At 33.5% G+C, this 19,512-nt stretch overlaps 2 protein-coding genes across 9 annotated transcripts in view; both read left to right on the top strand.

Moving 5' to 3' along the window:
* The window catches only part of LOC115235574 (isovaleryl-CoA dehydrogenase, mitochondrial), an 11,382-nt gene extending 8,590 nt beyond the window's left edge, over positions 1–2,792 (top strand). Inside the window, exons 2-8 of the mRNA XM_029807465.1 lie at positions 236–325; positions 490–711; positions 1,068–1,395; positions 1,502–1,595; positions 1,970–2,060; positions 2,142–2,310; positions 2,471–2,792. Coding sequence (XP_029663325.1) covers positions 236–325; positions 490–711; positions 1,068–1,395; positions 1,502–1,595; positions 1,970–2,060; positions 2,142–2,310; positions 2,471–2,604 — 1,128 coding nt within the window. The 3' untranslated portion in view covers positions 2,605–2,792. The remainder of the gene's footprint in view (positions 1–235; positions 326–489; positions 712–1,067; positions 1,396–1,501; positions 1,596–1,969; positions 2,061–2,141; positions 2,311–2,470) is intronic.
* A 74-nt stretch (positions 2,793–2,866) lies between these two features.
* Positions 2,867–17,696, top strand: LOC115235565 (PDZ and LIM domain protein 3-like). Of its 8 annotated transcripts, XM_029807446.1 has the most exons (8): positions 3,768–4,679; positions 4,763–4,942; positions 6,483–6,730; positions 7,424–7,595; positions 15,035–15,190; positions 15,352–15,402; positions 16,502–16,590; positions 17,365–17,684. In XM_029807446.1, the coding sequence occupies exons 2-8, from the start codon at positions 4,829–4,831 to the stop codon at positions 17,489–17,491; spliced, it is 957 nt and encodes a 318-aa protein (XP_029663306.1). In that variant the 5' UTR covers positions 3,768–4,679; positions 4,763–4,828; the 3' UTR covers positions 17,492–17,684. The 8 variants fall into 8 exon arrangements, with proteins under 8 accessions (XP_029663307.1, XP_029663311.1, XP_029663309.1 ...); XM_029807449.1 differs by lacking the exons at positions 3,768–4,679; positions 4,763–4,942 and adding an exon at positions 2,873–3,402 and having other exon boundaries at positions 6,483–6,613; positions 17,365–17,688; XM_029807444.1 differs by lacking the exons at positions 3,768–4,679; positions 4,763–4,942 and adding an exon at positions 2,873–3,402 and having other exon boundaries at positions 17,365–17,688.
* The last annotated feature ends 1,816 nt before the right edge of the window (positions 17,697–19,512 follow it).

Below are 19,512 nucleotides of genomic sequence, written 5' to 3'. Positions count from 1 at the left end.
CAGAAAACGTAGACTCTTGCGTTTCGAAGCGAAAATAGCCTCAAGCAGAACGCACTTACAATCTACGTCAGTACGTGTTCTCTCATCGGGAATACTTGTCGGCTTGTGTTTTTTTTTTAATTTTAATTAAGGAAAATCGACGAAATTTGTTTTAATATTCTTGTATGTAAATTATATTTACACAGAACATAATATATAATATAATATAATAAAATAATCGTAATTCTTTTTCCAGCTTCGCTCACTCGTTTTCAATTTCGCGCAAAAGGAATTGGCGCCTAAAGCCGCCGAGATTGACAAAAAAAATAATTTCGATGAATTGAGGGTAAGAAAAAAAACTCTCTTGCATGAAAAATTAAGAAAATCTAAATAATAATTAATAAATCGCAAATTGCAACATGCGCAAATTAAATTTTATGTAAAATCGAAAATCTCTCTACTAATTTTATACTCTAATACTCTAATTATTTAAAAATGATACGAATGTAGGCATTCTGGAGAGAGTTGGGGAAATTGGGCTTCTTGGGCATCACGGTGAAACCGGAGTACGGCGGTACAGGCGGCACGTATCTCGATCACGTAATTATTTTGGAAGAATTGAGTAGAGTATCGGCTGCTATTGGACTCAGTTATGGTGCGCATTCGAATCTTTGCGTTAATCAAATTCACAGAAACGGCACGGAGGAACAGAAGCACAAATACTTGCCTAAGGTAAAACTCATTTCGATACAAAGCGTGTGTATATGCATGTGAATGTTGTATAATATTATAAAAAAATAATTTTTACGTAAAAGATATTTCGGTATATATATAAATATCCTGGTAATATAAATAAATTTTGCAAAAATATAATTATATAATTAACAGAAAAATTTTATAAAAATTATTACAAATGAAAGCTCTAACGCGAATCAAGAAGTGTGCCAATATCTTTATCTGTAGAATTAGACTCGCGTCGATTTAGCTCACGCACAATTATATGATCAATAATATAAATATATCATTGGTATATTCATATATTATTTGATATATTTATATATTATTAAATATTGCGTGAAATTTTTCAGCTATGCAGCGGTGAGCATATTGGCGCGTTGGCGATGTCGGAACCGGGGTCCGGATCCGATGTGACCTCTATGAAACTACGAGCTGAGAAGAAAAGCGATTATTATGTGCTGAACGGCAATAAATTTTGGATCACCAATGGCCCGGACGCGGACACCTTGATCGTCTACGCGAAAACCAACCCGAATGCGGACAAACCGCAACACGGTATCACCGCTTTCATTGTCGAAAGTGCTACAGAAGGATTTAGTACGGCGCAAAAGTTGGACAAGCTAGGAATGCGCGGTTCCAACACATGCGAATTGATTTTCGAGGATTGTAAAATTCCGGGTAAGTAGGAGTTCGAGCGAGAGATGCGAGATGTGGATATAGATATTTTAATGATACACAATATATCATTATATTATGTTATCGATTATCGTTGTGAAAATTACAGCCGCCAACGTTCTAGGAGAAGTTAATAAGGGCGTTTACGTGCTCCTCAGCGGATTGGATTTAGAACGATTAATATTGGCCGCTGGACCTGTAGGGTAAGTATTTAAAAAATGATGAAAGATATAATACAAAATTTGGCTTAAAAATCTACTTCTCGTTTTTTTCACGAGTACTTTGCATATTAAAGTATGTAGACTTTGAAATAGTTATTGGATGCATTTTTTATAATCGGTAAAATAAGAATTATATTTTTTAATATTTGATATGCGAATTGTGTATACTTATATAACGTATATACATATAGAATGTATGTATATTTCACAAAAAAGGGTATGGCAGATCTTGGGAATTTTATCATTAAAAACTTATTTTTACGTTTTGAGGCTATTAATAGATAAATGTTTACACTTTTATTTTGATCATAAACAAGTGTTTATCAGAAGATATGCAATAAGAATGCAACTTCTAGAATTCTACAAGCTTCTTGCGACATCGCTTTTGAATACGCTCATTCGAGAAAGCAATTCGATCAGTATCTCGCACAATTTCAATTGATACAGGTAAGATCACTCGCTCTATCTTTGTTAAGAAAATTATTACAATCCTAATTAATATTATTTGGCACCATAATCATGCTTCAGGCAAAGATTGCGGACATGTATATGACTTTAACCGCGAGCAGGACTTACTTGTACTCTGTCGCGAGATCTTGCGACGCTGGTCACACAAATCGTAAGGATTGCGCCGCAGTGTTGTTATTTTGTACCGAGAATGCTGTGAAAGCAACCATGAATGCCATGCAGATACTTGGTAAATCATTTAACAAATGCAAAAAAAAAACAGTAAAAGCTATGAAACTAGATTTTGTGCTAAAAATAAGTATAAAAAATAGAAATTTTTCAATGTTTAATAAAATTTAGTTAGGTCGATATATTTACTTATCTTCTTATTTTTTTTACTCGTTTGACAGGCGGTAATGGATACATCAATGATTATGTGACGGGGAGATTATTACGAGACGCAAAGCTTTACGATATCGGTGGGGGTACCAATGAAATACGACGATTGGTCATCAGCCGTGCGATCACTCAGGAATACTTGTGAAACAAAGAAATCTGCATTCCGATTTAGATTTTATAATTATTTATAGATATATATAGCAATGCCGAATTGTTCACGCAATATTCGCACTGTGACATTCATATTCACAGACAACTTGAGTTATTTACAATGATCACAACAATCCTTCTTAGGGAATTTCTTTAGAATAGACATGCTATTATTTTTGTACATTATTATTTTTTATCTACATAATATTTTATGTTTTAATGTTTTTTTCTATTTTATAATAAAAAAATATATATATATATATGCTGCATATGTCAATAATTGCCATAAATTCATAGAATACGAAATTATTTGAGAGAATAAGATCTCTTAGATCTTTTTTACATCCGCAGCATATAATTAGTCGGTGATTCATAATGAATTGTCGCTAATTCCCAATGTCGCGCATTTCGGCGATATGTCCTAATGATCGTATAAATTAAGATAAAGTGAGTCACTAGAACGAAGCGATTAACTAACCTTTCGCGCTATAGGTTGCTAATTTAAGTCGTATAACGCGTATACGCGCGTTCTCTTCTCTTTTCCTCTCTCATTCTTTCTTTCTTTCTTCCATCTCCGGATCTAGTCTTCGTTAATCACAGCCAAATTAATTACATCGGACCGATCCGCACAGGGGAGAAGTTCCTCGCCGTCCGTGAACGTTGCATGGCGGAAGAGAAGCGCGGGTGTCTCATCAGGAATAAGCAAGGAAAAAGTGACAGGATAGGACAGACAGATTTTAGCGAATCGAGGATGGCTCTTAAGTTCTCCATAGGCCACTATTACGAGACCTATGTGAGTACGATCCGGAAAAAGTCGTTCCTTACGCCTTTCAATTTTCTTGTAAATTACAGTTCAGTACAGATTATACATCTGTCTTTAAAGTTTTTCATCTTTATCAATTTTTAATGACATATTTTTTCCGGCAGGTTTAAGTCTTGTTTCACGAGAAATTCGATGAAAAAACTTTTTAGTTCCCCTTTTAACTTTTTAATACATATATTAAAAAATTTAAAATTACCATTTTAATTAAAATAATAACATTTCAAATTGAATTAAATTTTGAAGTTTCTAATTTCGAATTAAGTATCGAAACGTGTTTCGGATTGTGACATATGATTCATCATAGAAATTTTTATCCTGTCTCTCCCCGATATTTAGCGTTCATTATTTCATATGCGCGTATGAATCCTATTGTCTTATATTACATTGTATTTCAGTTTCCGCAAACTATCAGATAAAATATGATATAATACCGTGCAATTTTATTTGCATATCATTGCAGAATTAAAGCTATTTTTTCTGTCCTATAGTTCTTTTTTGAACTCAACAAGCTGGCATCTGTTTACAAATCACTGGAAAATCGTATATAAGCTGAGCAAGCTAATCTCTGTTAAAAATCAAGATCATCATCAATTAAACAAGAAATAAATTTTTTAATCGCAAAATTCTTCCGAAAATTTTTTTCGATCGACAGATTTTTTCTTGTTAAAATTTATGTTTCTACACTTTTATCTTTTAAACATTGTAAGAGATTGACATTTCCAGAAAACAGGAAAATAAGAATGTGATAAAAACGGGACTTCTTCATTAGTTCAGATTCTCTCTCATCTATATCTTCAAGGATTCTTCTCGCAATGTTTTTCGCGGATAGTTGATATCGCGCGATATTGCGTCTCTCCTAAAAGCCTCGAGACTGTAATGTATTTACGCACGCACGCATGCACGCACGCACACAATGGATGCCAAAGAAATGAGTGCAAGTTGGACCATTAGAACAATACATTGGCGCAGTATGCCAACTCGAAATGGGGCCAGAATAGCAAAGAGACAGAAAGAAAGAGAGAGACTAACGATGGTAGTCTCTGTTTTAGAGTTAGGCAACTAAGCTCTTTCTCTCTCTCTCTTTATCTATCTTTTCCTCTCTCATGGCTCAGGGCTCTGTCAAAGTCGGCATATAGTCGGCAAGTGCTACAGCTGCAGCTACTATCTCAGTAGTAAAGCAGAGAGCGACCACGATCCGAGAGACCTATCTCGTTCCCGCCGTTTCGCGCAACGTCTTATTTTCTTCTGTAAAAATCCTTCTCCCTCTTGTGAGATTCTCTCTTCATTCTGTTCGTGTAGTGCATTTCGTGATTGATTGATTGATTATTAGGTGCTTGTTGTCGTGGTGGTTGTGTTGTTATTAGTGGTGGTGGACTAACTGAACCGAGTCTAGAGCATGACGAGAAAGCACACGGTGATCGTAAAGCTCAAGAGATCCGGCACAGGCAGGCCTTGGGGCATAAGGATCGCTGGAGGCGCCGATTTGGACACGCCGATCGTCGTCACCCGCGTGAGTTTTCTTCTTGATTTAATTCCGATTTCTTCTTGTCTTTTATTAATTTTCGGATGAAATTGATAGTCAGAATAGCAAGCTGCCGAAATGCACTTATTTCCAAATGTACTCCAATATCGGATTTAGACTCGTTGTGGCTCCAAGATTTAAAAGAATAATTGTGATCTTTTAAAGAAACGACAACACACAAACACAAAGTAATAAAAGAGGAAGAAATGTGTATGTTCAATAAAGAAAACAATAAAAAACAATTCATTTTTGAACTATTTAAGTAAAAAAGTGAGTTATATTCTATTATTGTCGTCGACATCTGACAGTTGATTAATATATTAATTATAATTGATTAATATATTAATATATTAATGACAATCAAGAAATATATAAAAATTATTTAATTTGATTTTATATTAATTATTTACTTGTTATAATATTTAAAAGGTATTCTTAACGTAAATATCCTAGTCCTAAACCATGTTTGAGCGAATTAGAGTAACGAATCCAAGATACAACGGGTGCGTTGATAAAAAAATATATATTACATATTCTTTTTTTATATCATTTTTATATTGTGCAAAAAATTTGATAATATACCGAGGGGTGGAGTTTATCTATTGCCGGATAATAATTTTTATATGGCAGAATGAGTTGTCTTCCGTTAACGGTAACGGGTTTCGTGTCGGCGTCTATTTGCTTGGCTTTCGTGCTGGCATTTCCGAACCGCGGCCGAATAATGGGTGAAGAACGTAACACAATCCCGTGAACGTTTGAAATAGAGAGAAGCAGACGAGAAGGCTGCCAAGGAATTCTCAAATCAACAATCCGATCTAGCGATCGCTAACATTGATACACGATACGTGATGCACTGCGTATCGATGCATTTCGTTCGCTCGCGCGAAGCACGACCCAACGGGATTCCCAACAAGATGCAAAGCATCTTTTTGCATATTTAAATTTAAACATAAATATGCAATATTGGATAAAACTAAGAAATGTACAGCTCATAGTTTTCCAATTTTTATTTAATTCTCTAACTTTTGTTTTATCTTTTATTCGTTTAATTTTTATTTTTCTCAAATAAACCAATTAATTTGAGATATTACTTATTATAAAATGTGAATTTTCTCTCCCGTAATTTGTCTTATTCTTAATAACATATTCAATATCTTCCTTATATTTAGCTTTACTGTTTAGCAGAGTTTCTTAATGCATATTAATTTTTCTTTATAAGAATGCATCTATTATTGAATTAGTTATTAATTTATCTCAGCGAATGAAACAATAAAATTATGATGTAAATAATTTTTTATTTGATTTAGTCTACATGCTATTATATTAAACCCTATTCAGGGAATATCCTACAGTTTCCGAAAAGTAAATTTTTAAGATTTTTAATTTTTATCACATATTTTCGGTGTTTAAAATTTTTGGGTCATTTCTGATTATTTTTTAATAACCATATAATAATTTTTGCAAATTATGATAATAATAACAATAATTGTTGTTGCTAACAATATCGAATCGATATTTCTGTTTGCAGTCGGAGAACGAGGCGCTCCAGAGGGGTGATGTGATCAAGAAAATCGACGATTATGATACGCGCGACATGAGGCATGTAGACGCACAGAACCTTCTCCAAAACTCCGAAACCATAAAGCTAGTCGTCGAAAGGTCTGAGTCGTCGAGAGCCACGACATCATCACGTATTACCACCGACACTACTATCACCATGTCACCATCCACAGTTTTCAAGTCGATCTTTGGCGACGGGGCTGCGGTCACTAGTCTGTCAGAATGCAATACTATCTCTATTACTACGCGTCTTTTGATTGACATTGCCGCCACAATGATATTCGTTGTTGCTATCGCGCGATATTGCATCCGCTACGCCGCTACGTTACACCGTTGCTAATTAATTCGCTTTCTCGATTAATCAGTTTCCTTTTACGCGCAAAGCACAATTGACATTTTCGGCCGTTGACCATTGAAATATATTACTTCACTATCTCTCACACCAACGATCGCCTTTAATACTTTCTCGGATAAATAAGTTTTTGAGACACTGGTTTTTCTCGAATATAATATAAAATTAAAAATTTATTTATCTTTGTATGATATTAATTTAATTTTACACATAACATGAATTTTATATATGTGTTAAATGTGTATACATATATATCATATATTTTGTTCTAGAATTCTCATCCTTACACGCTAAACTATGATCTCTAATTTTATTTGTTTTAAAAAATTGCGGTTTGCATATTTTAATCTTGCTTTTTATTATAAACTTACAGATTTATTTCTCTTTTATTCTATTAGAATTATATATTTAATTGCGTTTTATTAAAATATAATATTTATTCATTTCTCTTATACTTGAAGACGATCGTCGAAAAACTGCACAACTTTTTGTATTTTGCGACACGAATACGTTTTTTATTGTATATTATTAATATTTTTTGCAATTCTTTTACGTAGGTATAAACAGCCAAAGGAGTATCCCCAGGAATTACCGAAGAGCCCGATACCGCCGCCTTCGGTCGAGGAATATATATCGACACCGAGCCCTGACTACACTCTTCGCAGCACGATCATTTTGCCGCATGATCATCGTGATGAAATCCGCGAAGAGAGGGTTCATTTGTCACAGGTATTTCAAACATGCCCTCTTTTTATTACGAGTCATTATTCTTATTGAAATAATAAAAAGGATTTTCTCGTTTATATAAAAATGTGTATAGAAATGATTATATAAACTATATAGAAATGAGAATAATTAAATCTAAATCGGAATTCTCAATTTAATTTTACAAATAATTGCTTGTATAGAATAAGATAAAAATGGGATATAATATCGTCAAATTTTTAAATTGCTGGAAATTTTCTACATTTTAAACAAAATCTTGATTTTATTAAAAAAACTCTTATTTTTTCTGTTATTTATTGCTGGATTTGTCTAAATCAAGCTATATAAATATGGCAGATCGATAATGTTCCACAGGAATAGGAACAATTGTGTATGATCGAAAACAGAAATACATTTAGTCGCTGGAATAGGCTGAAATCAAATTTCCGCGAGCATATGTCGACAGTGTAAACTCGCTAGAAAGTTCATTGATCCACATAAAGGAATAGTCGGCTTTGTTTCATCGTGTAAATGAAAATCCGATTACGGTATTTATTTCTTTATCAGATTGAAATAGTTTGGGGAATAGAAACACGGCGTTGATATCGTCGAAAAATATTCACGTATCTCAGACCAATCCTCCGTTCCTTAGATAATCGATTTAAACAGATATCCCGCGATATACGTATTATAAAAAAATATTTTTAAATATTCAAACATTAGAGTTATTTAAAAGAACATAATTATTTTAAGGGTTATTTAAATAAAAATCATGCATTATTGCATACCAATAGGCGCCAGTGTTCGGCTGTGACTGACAGTTTCATGCGAAATTACGCAAGCGGGCAATAAAGTAGATACTAAGTATAGAAACTGTCCTGTCATAATTTCTTGTCTATCACTAAAGTCATAAATGTCTTTTTTTTATTTATTTTTGAAACTTTATTCGCGCGTTTAAGAGCGCCTAGAGAATGCCCTAAACAATTGTATAAATCAATATAACAAAACCGTTCTTGTACGCTAAGAATATATATTTGTTTTTTTTTTTTTAATAATTCAGATATGTGTAAAAAAAAATATTCTGCAGTATGTATATCATAAAATGTGAGTATACACACATATACTGCTGTTTAGAGGTAAAATTGTCATAAATAAACAATATGTATTCCGATTTCTTAAGTCTGCATCGCGGCGTCTGGCAAGCTTGAACCTGTTCCGAAATAATCCCTTCTGCACTTTGAAATCCAATAACTCATCGTTAGATCATGCTAATGGTACAGTGTGATGTGTGACAGGATATTTGTCGTGTTTAACTCGCTTGCTCCGAAACAGTTTATTTAAGCCGATGAAATTCTCTGGCCTGACATACATTATTGCAATCTATTTATCGCGTAATGGAGCGTATAAAAATTTAATACAAAGAAATCTTACAAGATAATATAAAAATTAAATCGTAATAAATATATAATTACGCGAAAACAAAATATAAAATTAAATAAATTCTCCAATTGTCAATCTAATAAATTCTCCAATTATTGAAGTATATTATAGGTATATATAATTCTAATTTTATTTAAAATAAAATTATTCGATAAAAGTTTTTTCCTCTATATATAATCTATATAGTTTCTCCATAAGGACTAATCGTTTTAAAATCAAAAATTTTTATCTCGATAGGACGGATAATATTGCAAAGTTTTAATATTTTTACGCATCATGATTAATATTTATCAAATAATTAATTCGCAAACGAATTTTTATTAGCAATTTTAACGGCGATGTCAACGATTTGTAACGCGACAATTTTGAGTCTAGATGTCGTTTACCGGAGTATTTCTCGTTCGTTTCGCAAAAACGATACCGACGAAACTTCGGAAAGAGAAGTCCTCATCTTATGAGTGTTTATTACGCGACGTCGCTAATCGCGATCGCGATTGCACTACTCGCCAGCTGCAACGATAGCGGTAACAGGATGCACCGTGCATCGCCAGCATGGCTAGCGCGAAACGGAGGTACGAAGGAGCCTTTATTCGTGGGAAGTCCGAAGTGTGAATATATTTTTGTTGGCCTGCCACGATGCCGGAAAGTACGTCGGTAGAGCCGGTTGCCACACGCTATAAATATCGCTTTTGCATCGAAACCGCCTCTGCCTGCCCCGATCCGATATACATCCCGCGGATCTAGAACGTCGTCTTCTATACTCTCACCTCCTATATTCGCTCAGTGGCGGATTTAATCTCGTTATAGTCTTAAGTGTGATAAAATTAATAAAAAATCTCTTCCTTTCCCGCAACACATCAGACAAAAAAATTATACGTTAAAAATATTTAAATTGAGAATAGTTTATTTGAATCTTTTCTCTTTTCCAAGATAACATAAACCTAGGCAATTCCATTTTTCATCTTCTAAAAATTCTTCTAAAAATATTTCTATTTCTCTAAAAAATTTAAGAACATATTTTTGTCTTCTTTAAAAATGTCGTGAATGTCGGAAATTTTCTCTGATCGAGAAAGAATGCATGATGCTTGAAATATTTTGTATATATTTGTATGAATATATGGTAACAAAACGAGAAAGATTGATCAGTAAATCTTAACAATAGAAATTTTTGAATATTTGAGCGACTCTCTTGTTAATTTCATCGCGAAATTTTGTTGCCAATAAAAACATTTTATGCGATTATCTTGAAGCAATAATCAATTTGTAGGAAATCTTAGAAGCTCTATGAATTATATTATATATACTCTATTTATAAATTTATCATTTTCGAAAGACAGTTCTACTTTGCGATTTCGATAACTTATCTAGTTTCTCAATCAGACAATTCGATGCTGATTGCCATCAAATCTGACATTTCTGAAAAGTATCCAAATCGTGACAGTCGAAAGACGATTTTCGAGTGTCAAGAGCTTTAAGTACATGAAAACGAAAGCGAGCGAGTGTGTTTGAGAGAGAGGTCTCCGGGAAAGAGAGAGAGAGAAGAGTTACGTGGAAAAGGCCAGAGTTAGTGCCGCCCGCGCTCGCGTCGAGCCAGTAGTGCTTAAGCGAATAATCCCGCGAGAGTCGCGAGCGAGGGACGACGTGAGCGATATTACGAGGAGTTGCCGCGCGAGAAAGGGTGACAACAGTTTCAAGGGAGAAGGGTAAGAATTGCGAGAAGGTTCTCCCGCGGGACAACTCTCTCGACGGGACGAGAAGATGCCAGCTTACACGACCGTATATCGTTACAACATCGAGCATCAGCCGAAGGAGGAGGAGGCGGCCGTTTACTGGGTACGAAAGAGGCGAGAGAAAAATGTCGATTTATTATAAAATTTATCAAGAAAGGCCAGAAATTACAGCGAAAGCGCGTGCAGGTGATCGCGATCGTGAGAGAGGCGAATCTCCCTTGCCCTTGAACGTGCACCTTCCTTGAGAACGCGGCCAAAATATGCTCGCGGATTTTGTCGCACGCGAGTGATGAATATTATATCGCAAAAATATCACTCCAATATTCAAAGAGGATATATTAACTTTTTCGTCTTCATAAAAAAAATTTTTCTCCGGCAGAATATATATAGATAAAATACACGAGTCATATTGCATTTTAGGGTAAAAATTTTATTTACGTAATGTGTCAAAACTCAGAATTCAATCTCTCTTTAATTTTTTAGAATTTTTCTTAGTTAATCTCCGATCGTTAATTATATGATTAATTAAATAGTTATATTATAGATAAAGCTACAATTTAGAAAATGATTTAGTTGATTATTCAACCGATAATATAAATTTTTATAATGTATATAAAAAGCTATACATTATATAATTTTATTTGTAAAATTTATATATATATATAAACAATTTTTCTATTACTTACTAATTATTCTTTTTTTTTGGTTTTATTTTATTAGATTTTTTCTCAGATAATTTTTAAAATATCTTCTTATTCAAATAAAAGAGTTATTATTCGTGAGTCACGCGCGCGTTTACTAGAATAATTTTATCGATCTTATAAAATTCATTGTTTTCCGTTTGAATGGCATGCGTGGGTTTGCTCACGACAACATATAAAAACTATAAAATCGTTTATATATCGCCGTGTCACCCTAAAAATATCAAAACTCGATAAAGACGCAAGCCCAACTTCACCGGCGTCACATCAAGATCGAATAATAAGATCACCAGACGATCTAGATTTCGCATCGTTTAATCTTGACACAGTATATGACAAGCATAATATGATAATATGTAACAAGCAGTATATGACAAGCAAAGTGTGTCTACAGAACAATTTTGTCATCCGAGAAGAACTTAATTAATTTCGCCTAACTGTACTTGGAAATATATCGAAAAAGAGCGCGATGATTTCGCGATTGGTCAGAATTATCGGGATGAAAGAACGAAATTGCGTGAACGCTTATGCGATGTACATTAATAACGCGCGATGCAATAAAACGCACGTAGGCATCGCAGATGCCGTTCATCGGTATCGCGTTCTATTTTCGTGAACGGGATCTGGGTTACTCGCAAACATGAGAGGCCGTCATATGTACAAAGACTCACCCACGTCTCGAGTTTTTCGAACGCGCCTTTTGTCCGAAAAATCTAGGAAGCGATTAGGGAAAAAGAGCGATGTCCCGAACGTGACGTTTAGGCCAATTAGCGGTTGATCAACACATTAAATTAAAGATAACTTTTGAAATTTTATTGAACAACATTCTAGCGAGGAATTATACGATTATTTTTGGATATATGAGTAAGCAGCGATAAAATTTATGCAAGACGCATATCATATATTACAATAAGAAGGTTTATCACTTTGTTGTTTCTTCTGATAGGAAATTAAACATTTGAAAATTGACGAGACTTGAAAAGACGACTTTAATATAAACTTAATCTTCGTGTGAAAAATTGATTAAATTAGAATTTACTGGTCACGAAATTTGTTAACTTCATTAGAATTTTTTGTTTTTAGTTTGCGGTTAATGAAACTGTGGAACGTCTGTTTGTTAGTGTGTCTCTTGTCAACCTATTCCAATCGGTTTTCAAAGAGTTCAAGTTTCATCTCGCCTCCGCCAAGCAATAAACACTCTGCGAAACAGTTGTTTTGCACCGTCTGAATATAGTTCGTGGGGGACCTTTTACAAAATGAAGCACGAGCGTGCACGATGCTTGAAAAAATTTTATAAGAAAAGAAAAAAAGAATCTTAAGATAAACAAGAATTTTGACGAGAACAACGAGATAAACCAATGATACACCAGGCCAAAAAATTCAATTAATGATTCTTCTATAATTTTTGAAAGGGAATTCAGTGGGACGGAATGATAACATTTTTTATCGGTTGATTAATATTCTTTGATCGAATCAGTCTCCTCAAGATTTACTTTAAATATTTTTACGATACAGATTAAAATATAATACATCAAATCGTACGTCGTCGAGATAAAATGGAAATAAGATGCCCTTTGGCCTTACTCGATCTGTTGCTCCCTTTTCAGTGACCTTGTCGACGCTTTAATGAGAGGCATTTCTCATCCGTTCATTCCCGGACGAGAAACGTTTCCTGGTTAAAAATCGCGGATGAAAGGAAGCGAGTAAGAAAGATAGAGAGAGAGAAAGAGAGGTTCTCTGGTGTAACGCGATTCGGGGTGTTATTTTTGCTGGCCGGGGCCTTCATCTATTTCAAGAGAATCACTAACGGCTCACCCTCCAACATAATGACGTTCCTGACCCATTTATAATGGAATCATCGTAATCGCGTGATTTCACGCCGCGAACGTGAAACGCAAAACTCGCTCGCGAACTTGCCGCGACCGCGACCGAGGTTCTAAAATTGTAAAACGTGCACTTTGCAGCATGCTCATTGTAGCGCCAATGCCGAATGGCAGTGGGCATAAAACGAGAGGTCAAACTCCTTATGAACCATATAACCATTTTACATATGTTTATATTTTATAAATGATTTTTTTTTTTTAATTTAGTAGAGGTCTCCGATTTAGTCAATTTATTTAATTTATTGTTCAATTGTCACTCTTATCTGGTAATGTGATAATTATATTTCTATAATCATATTTTTTAAGATTTCATATTTCGAGAAAAAGCTAAGCGCAAAAAATACACGTTATAGAAGAGTGACTAAATTTTAAAAATATTATATATTCAGGTTGAATAGTGTTAGAATTAGTTTAACATTTTTTTATTATACTTCGCATGTTTGAGGCGCAATAATTCTGAAGCCAACAACGCGTCGTAACGAATGAATTGCTCGTAAATCTTAAGCTGCCCTTCAAAAATGACTATTTTTGCAGAACGAGAAATAAAATGACAACTCGTTTTTCGCGAGCAAATTTCACGAAAGATTTTTTTTTTCATTTACAACTTTCTAAAAGTCGCAACAGCTGTGCCTTATTTTTTCAAATTTTCATCACACTTCGAGATTTCGCGAAACATCAACATCTGCACAACGACGGAAGATTACGAGATTCCGTTTTATGTTTATTTTCACGGATGTTTCGTCAACCCAAACTTGTAAACAGACAAAACTTGTATGACGAATCGACGATGCACGATGCAGAATCACGTAATTTCGCAATGTCGCGCAAAAACGACGGTATGTTGCCAAGCTAAGTTCGTTCGTGATACGAAAATGCTTTATGTAATTTTCTTATTGTGAGCCAGTTGGACGAAATTTTTCCTTCTTTAAAAGCAATCGGTCATCGTCGGATAATATCATTTCCGGTTCACGGCGTCGCGCCAAAAATATCGATCAATGTATTACCGCTGGTTGGAAATTATTTGCATTATGAAAAACAGAATGTTACCGTTATAATAAAATGCATTAATTATTATTTCATGACAAAGAAATTTAATAAAAAAGAACATTTTTGAAAAGAAAACTTTAATATATCATGAAAGTTTCCAAAGTAACTGATGGCATTATTTGAGTATTAATTATTTTAAAGCATCTTTCAAATGTGTATCTTAAAAATATAAAATTGTATTACTCTTTTTGCTGTAACTCGTCATTCTTCAAGTCATACCTTGGCTCATTAGTGTTACGAAACGGGATCAATTAATTTAGGATGCGATATCATCATCATCGATTTATTCTCGTCGTTGCTTGGAATTATGGCGACATAAGAAGCGTCAGAGATTATAACGAGCCATCCTAATCGCCATGGCCTCTATTGCGATTTATTTTAGATCTTGTTAGCTAATTGGCATCGCTTCGACAGAATATTATCTTATAATTTCTGCCATTAACTATCCCATTACTCATATAGTTACCGGCATATTTTAACAATGTTAATTGATAATAGCGAAATATCAATCTTGTAAAAAATTATAAAGATGAGAGATATATTATATATATTAATAATATGAGAAAAATATATTATATGTATTAATAATACTAAGATAAAATAATGTAATAAAATAATGAAATATTGCAGTGACGAAATTGTAATTATGATTTGTTTTCTAGCCCTACCGCACGACTCCTTTGGTCTTGCCAGGTGCTAAGGTCAAGAAGGATGCCCCTCTCGGCGAATGCTACCTGCGACATCATCCAAATCCGATGATTAGGGCGGCGCCCCATCATTACGAGCCGGCTCACCCTGAAGTCGCTATGAAGCAAAAGGTAATGCTCCAAAGAGTCATCCTCCGTTATATCTTTCTATTTCGACGACATAATCGGAAATAAGTTCGTTTTTTAGAGACGCGTTTTTGTCGAATCGGGATCAGTCGCGTGTATAATCGGTCCTTTTAAATTGTATCTCTCATTAAACGTCGTCTGAGCAGGTGGCGGAAACGGTACTTCAGCGTGTCAACGGACCGAATGAAGTTCCAAAGGTTTGGATCACTTCCGTTTTGCTTTCTTTCGTAAGCCGCTTCCGCTTTGAGAAACGACGCTTACGCTCTTTGGATATCCGATATATCCGCAAGGAACTTGAGTTTGCGGAAGTTTCATTTTACAAGAACCCTATTATTACGATTTTCTGTTATAACTAATAATAACTAATAATAATGATATATATGATATTAATGCGATTATTGCAGGATTATTAGATTAATACAGAATATCCTGAATTCTATCGTCTGTAATTCTATAATCCGAAATAATACTGATATATCGATTTTATTACAGATCGATATAACTTGCACTATCTCCCATTTATGAAATCACTAAAATAACTTAACCGAATTTATTTCAATGATTAAATTAAATTAAATTTAAATTAATGTAATATATAAAAAAAGTTTTAAATTATAAATTTAATTATTTTAAAGTAAACCCCTATAGCTTGAATAATATTTATTTAATATTGTTTTGATTATTGACTGTTACTAATATGATTCAAAATATAATTTTGATGGAACCGGCTAAAAATACGTGGACATAACGAAACGATTACGGATGCTGATTAGTTACATTACGAGATATTATTTGTAACAATATTACTTTATAAATTAAATATGTGAATCATTTAGTATCGCGAATTTCCGACGCAAAACGGACCCTTGGCAGTGGCTAAACATTTATTGTGTCCACTGCCAACTAACGTTACAGTTATTTCTTGCAACGCTATATCGTCATAATATAATATCACAGTCACAAGTGACACAACTAGACGACAGATCGTAATAATAATACACTTTCAGTGAACATTTGGCATAATAATGCATTATTAATATACTCTGCTTATATTGTACAAAATTTTCAAAATATTCATGTATTTTAAAAAAAATTTTAGTTATATTCTAAAAATAAATGTTCAAATAAAAAAGAAAGTTGAATAAAATCTTATTTATGCTTTTACTTACAAAATAATAGCGCGGTCGTTTTGATATCAAACCATAGGAATATTTTTTTTTTAGTTTTATGCGGTATGATAATACGGCAAATTGTACTGTGCAATTATCATAAACGCGAAAAATTTCGCTCTTTTAGATTGTCCATAAGCAATTCAACTCGCCGATTGGGCTTTATTCGGAACAAAACATTGCGGACACCATCAAGTGCCAAGCGTCTGTCGTACCGTAAGTAGACAATCATTATTTATGATTGCCCACTAAGATCTCCTAACTAGCATTTTTTTTAACTATTTAAACCGAATTAAATAAATATATATATTTAACGAATCGCTAATACACCGTAAAGCTTGCAGCAGTCACAGGGTAATACAATTAATAAAAGATTGGCTTTTCCGCTGAATGCCGCTCGTACATTTTCACAGATCATTGTCATATAATAAAAATTACAAAAAATCCGATTTCTCATCTTTTGTATTGAAATTAACAGATTTACACGATTCATGGCGTCGTAAAAGATGGGTGAAAGAAGTTGATATGAATTTACTCTCGAAAATATCTTCAAAACCAGAGTTTGATTTGAAATTTTTAAAGAGATTGATCGAAATTTTTAAATAGCAGAAAAATATATAATTTTCATGTATATGTATTAATTTTTATCAATTTCTATTCATTAATTTTTTATATAGCCATATATATAATTAAATATATTGCTTACGAAAAAACGTTGGTCATTTTCAGATATAATGCTCTGAGATTCTAGAGATTTACGAAATGTGAACGAGAAAAAAACATCTTTTTTTTGATATTTTTACGAACACTAATTCGGAAAAAATCATCAATTGGAGAATTAAATCGGACTTACTTCGTTCGAGATTGCGCGGTCGTCGGTCTTCCATCGTTCAAAAGTGAAAGGACATTCTGGCTCCTTTCTTTTTCCTATAGGGCTCTCGGATTCTCCTGATAATTGATTACTTACGTAGCGGTTTGTTTGTTTTCCAGCATTTTCATAGACTTTTCCTTCCTGAAACAGAAACAGGAAATACAGGAGCAAGCGAAAATCTTGAAGGAGCAGGCCAAGGCCGCCTCCTCGAAGAATGTCTGGCCGCAATTCAATAAGCCAAATTAAAAATTGTCGAGAGACGTTCGAGACGTTTTCCGATGCTTCTCACACGTCGGATCTACGACCGCAAAGTTTTCTGATTTTCACATGTAATTCATTGGGCACGTTTCTTTGTTTTACTAAAGTATACAGTTTAATATAATTAAACTGTATAAGTTTAATTATATATATATATATATACACGCGGATTATTAAATAAATTATTTCTAAATTATTTAAGAAATTTATCATAAGGGGTTTTAATGAGAAAAATTAATAATTGATTAATAGAAAATAATAAATATATATAGGAATAGAAAGAATAAAAATTGGAAATAAAATTTAAAAAAAATAGGAAAATAATTAAAGTAGAAAATTGTTTTTAGAAAAATATTCTAAGTATTCATTAAATTTACAGTTTGATATTTCATAATACTGTCCGTCCGTAAATTATTTGATCATTTGTTTTAAACGGCATGTATTTTTTTACGGATAATAATAATATTTTGTTTGATTATAATATGAATAATTACTTTAATTAATTTTATTGCGACATGGTGAACGTGGCCACTGAGTTCCAATTCCTTGAAACAAATGTGCGATTGTTATATCAAATTAGCTTGCCGTTCATATTGCATAGTAAAAGTTGTAGGCGCGTTATTTAGACGAAATTGAGAATTTCGCGCTGCTTTCGCGAATCCGCGCAAAAAGCTTTTTCTTTAGCGATAGTGAATAAACTTTTGCATGCGGTAGAGTAGTGAATAATAATCAATACAATAGTTAAAAAAACACGTGAGAATATTTACTAACTTAGATGAGTGTTCGAATGCATGCATCGTAGATACCGTGCACGAATAGCTCGAGACGACTTTCGAAAATTACGCTTTTGAAAATATACTTTTTAAACATCATTTTAAATGATATTTTGTGGCCGTAGAAGATTTAATATTAAAAATTAAGACAGTCTGAAAATCTTCATACCACCTTTTTTTCTCAATATGTTATTTTATTTTTTATCCTATGCGTGTGTATTAGAGAATCGAGTGTCAGAAAATAAGTTTTTCAGAAATCTGTTTTTTTTTTTAGGATTTCGTCGGATCTTGACATCGAATAATAAGATCACCAGACGATCTAGATTTCGCATCGTTTAATCTTGACACAGTATATGACAAGCATAATATGATAATATGTAACAAGCAGTATATGACAAGCAAAGTGTGTCTACAGAACAATTTTGTCATCCGAGAAGAACTTAATTAATTTCGCCTAACTGTACTTGGAAATATATCGAAAAAGAGCGCGATGATTTCGCGATTGGTCAGAATTATCGGGATGAAAGAACGAAATTGCGTGAACGCTTATGCGATGTACATTAATAACGCGCGATGCAATAAAACGCACGTAGGCATCGCAGATGCCGTTCATCGGTATCGCGTTCTATTTTCGTGAACGGGATCTGGGTTACTCGCAAACATGAGAGGCCGTCATATGTACAAAGACTCACCCACGTCTCGAGTTTTTCGAACGCGCCTTTTGTCCGAAAAATCTAGGAAGCGATTAGGGAAAAAGAGCGATGTCCCGAACGTGACGTTTAGGCCAATTAGCGGTTGATCAACACATTAAATTAAAGATAACTTTTGAAATTTTATTGAACAACATTCTAGCGAGGAATTATACGATTATTTTTGGATATATGAGTAAGCAGCGATAAAATTCATGCAAGACGCATATCATATATTACAATAAGAAGGTTTATCACTTTGTTGTTTCTTCTGATAGCAAATTAAACATTTGAAAATTGACGAGACTTGAAAAGACGACTTTAATATAAACTTAATCTTCGTGTGAAAAATTGATTAAATTAGAATTTACTGGTCACGAAATTTGTTAACTTCATTAGAATTTTTTGTTTTTAGTTTGCGGTTAATGAAACTGTGGAACGTCTGTTTGTTAGTGTGTCTCTTGTCAACCTATTCCAATCGGTTTTCAAAGAGTTCAAGTTTCATCTCGCCTCCGCCAAGCAATAAACACTCTGCGAAACAGTTGTT

The sequence above is a fragment of the Formica exsecta genome, unplaced genomic scaffold (assembly GCF_003651465.1).
Source record: "Formica exsecta isolate Colony F162 unplaced genomic scaffold, ASM365146v1 scaffold227, whole genome shotgun sequence".
Classification (NCBI taxonomy): Eukaryota; Metazoa; Arthropoda; class Insecta; order Hymenoptera; family Formicidae; genus Formica; species Formica exsecta.
Note: the sequence above shows the minus strand (reverse complement) of the source record. Positions and strands in the feature narration are given on the sequence as shown.

What these genes read in the sequence shown, in the direction of transcription:
- LOC115235565 (XM_029807444.1), top strand. Translation starts at nt 3,274, where the DNA reads ATGGCGGAAGAGAAGCGCGGGTGTCTCATCAGGAATAAGCAAGGAAAA. An exon ending in GCCACTATTACGAGACCTAT is followed by an intron (nt 3,403 to 6,482) that starts GTGAGTACGATC and finishes TTCTGTTTGCAG; the next exon opens with TCGGAGAACGAGGCGCTCCA. An exon ending in AGAGGGTTCATTTGTCACAG is followed by an intron (nt 7,596 to 15,034) that starts GTATTTCAAACA and finishes TTTGTTTTCTAG; the next exon opens with CCCTACCGCACGACTCCTTT.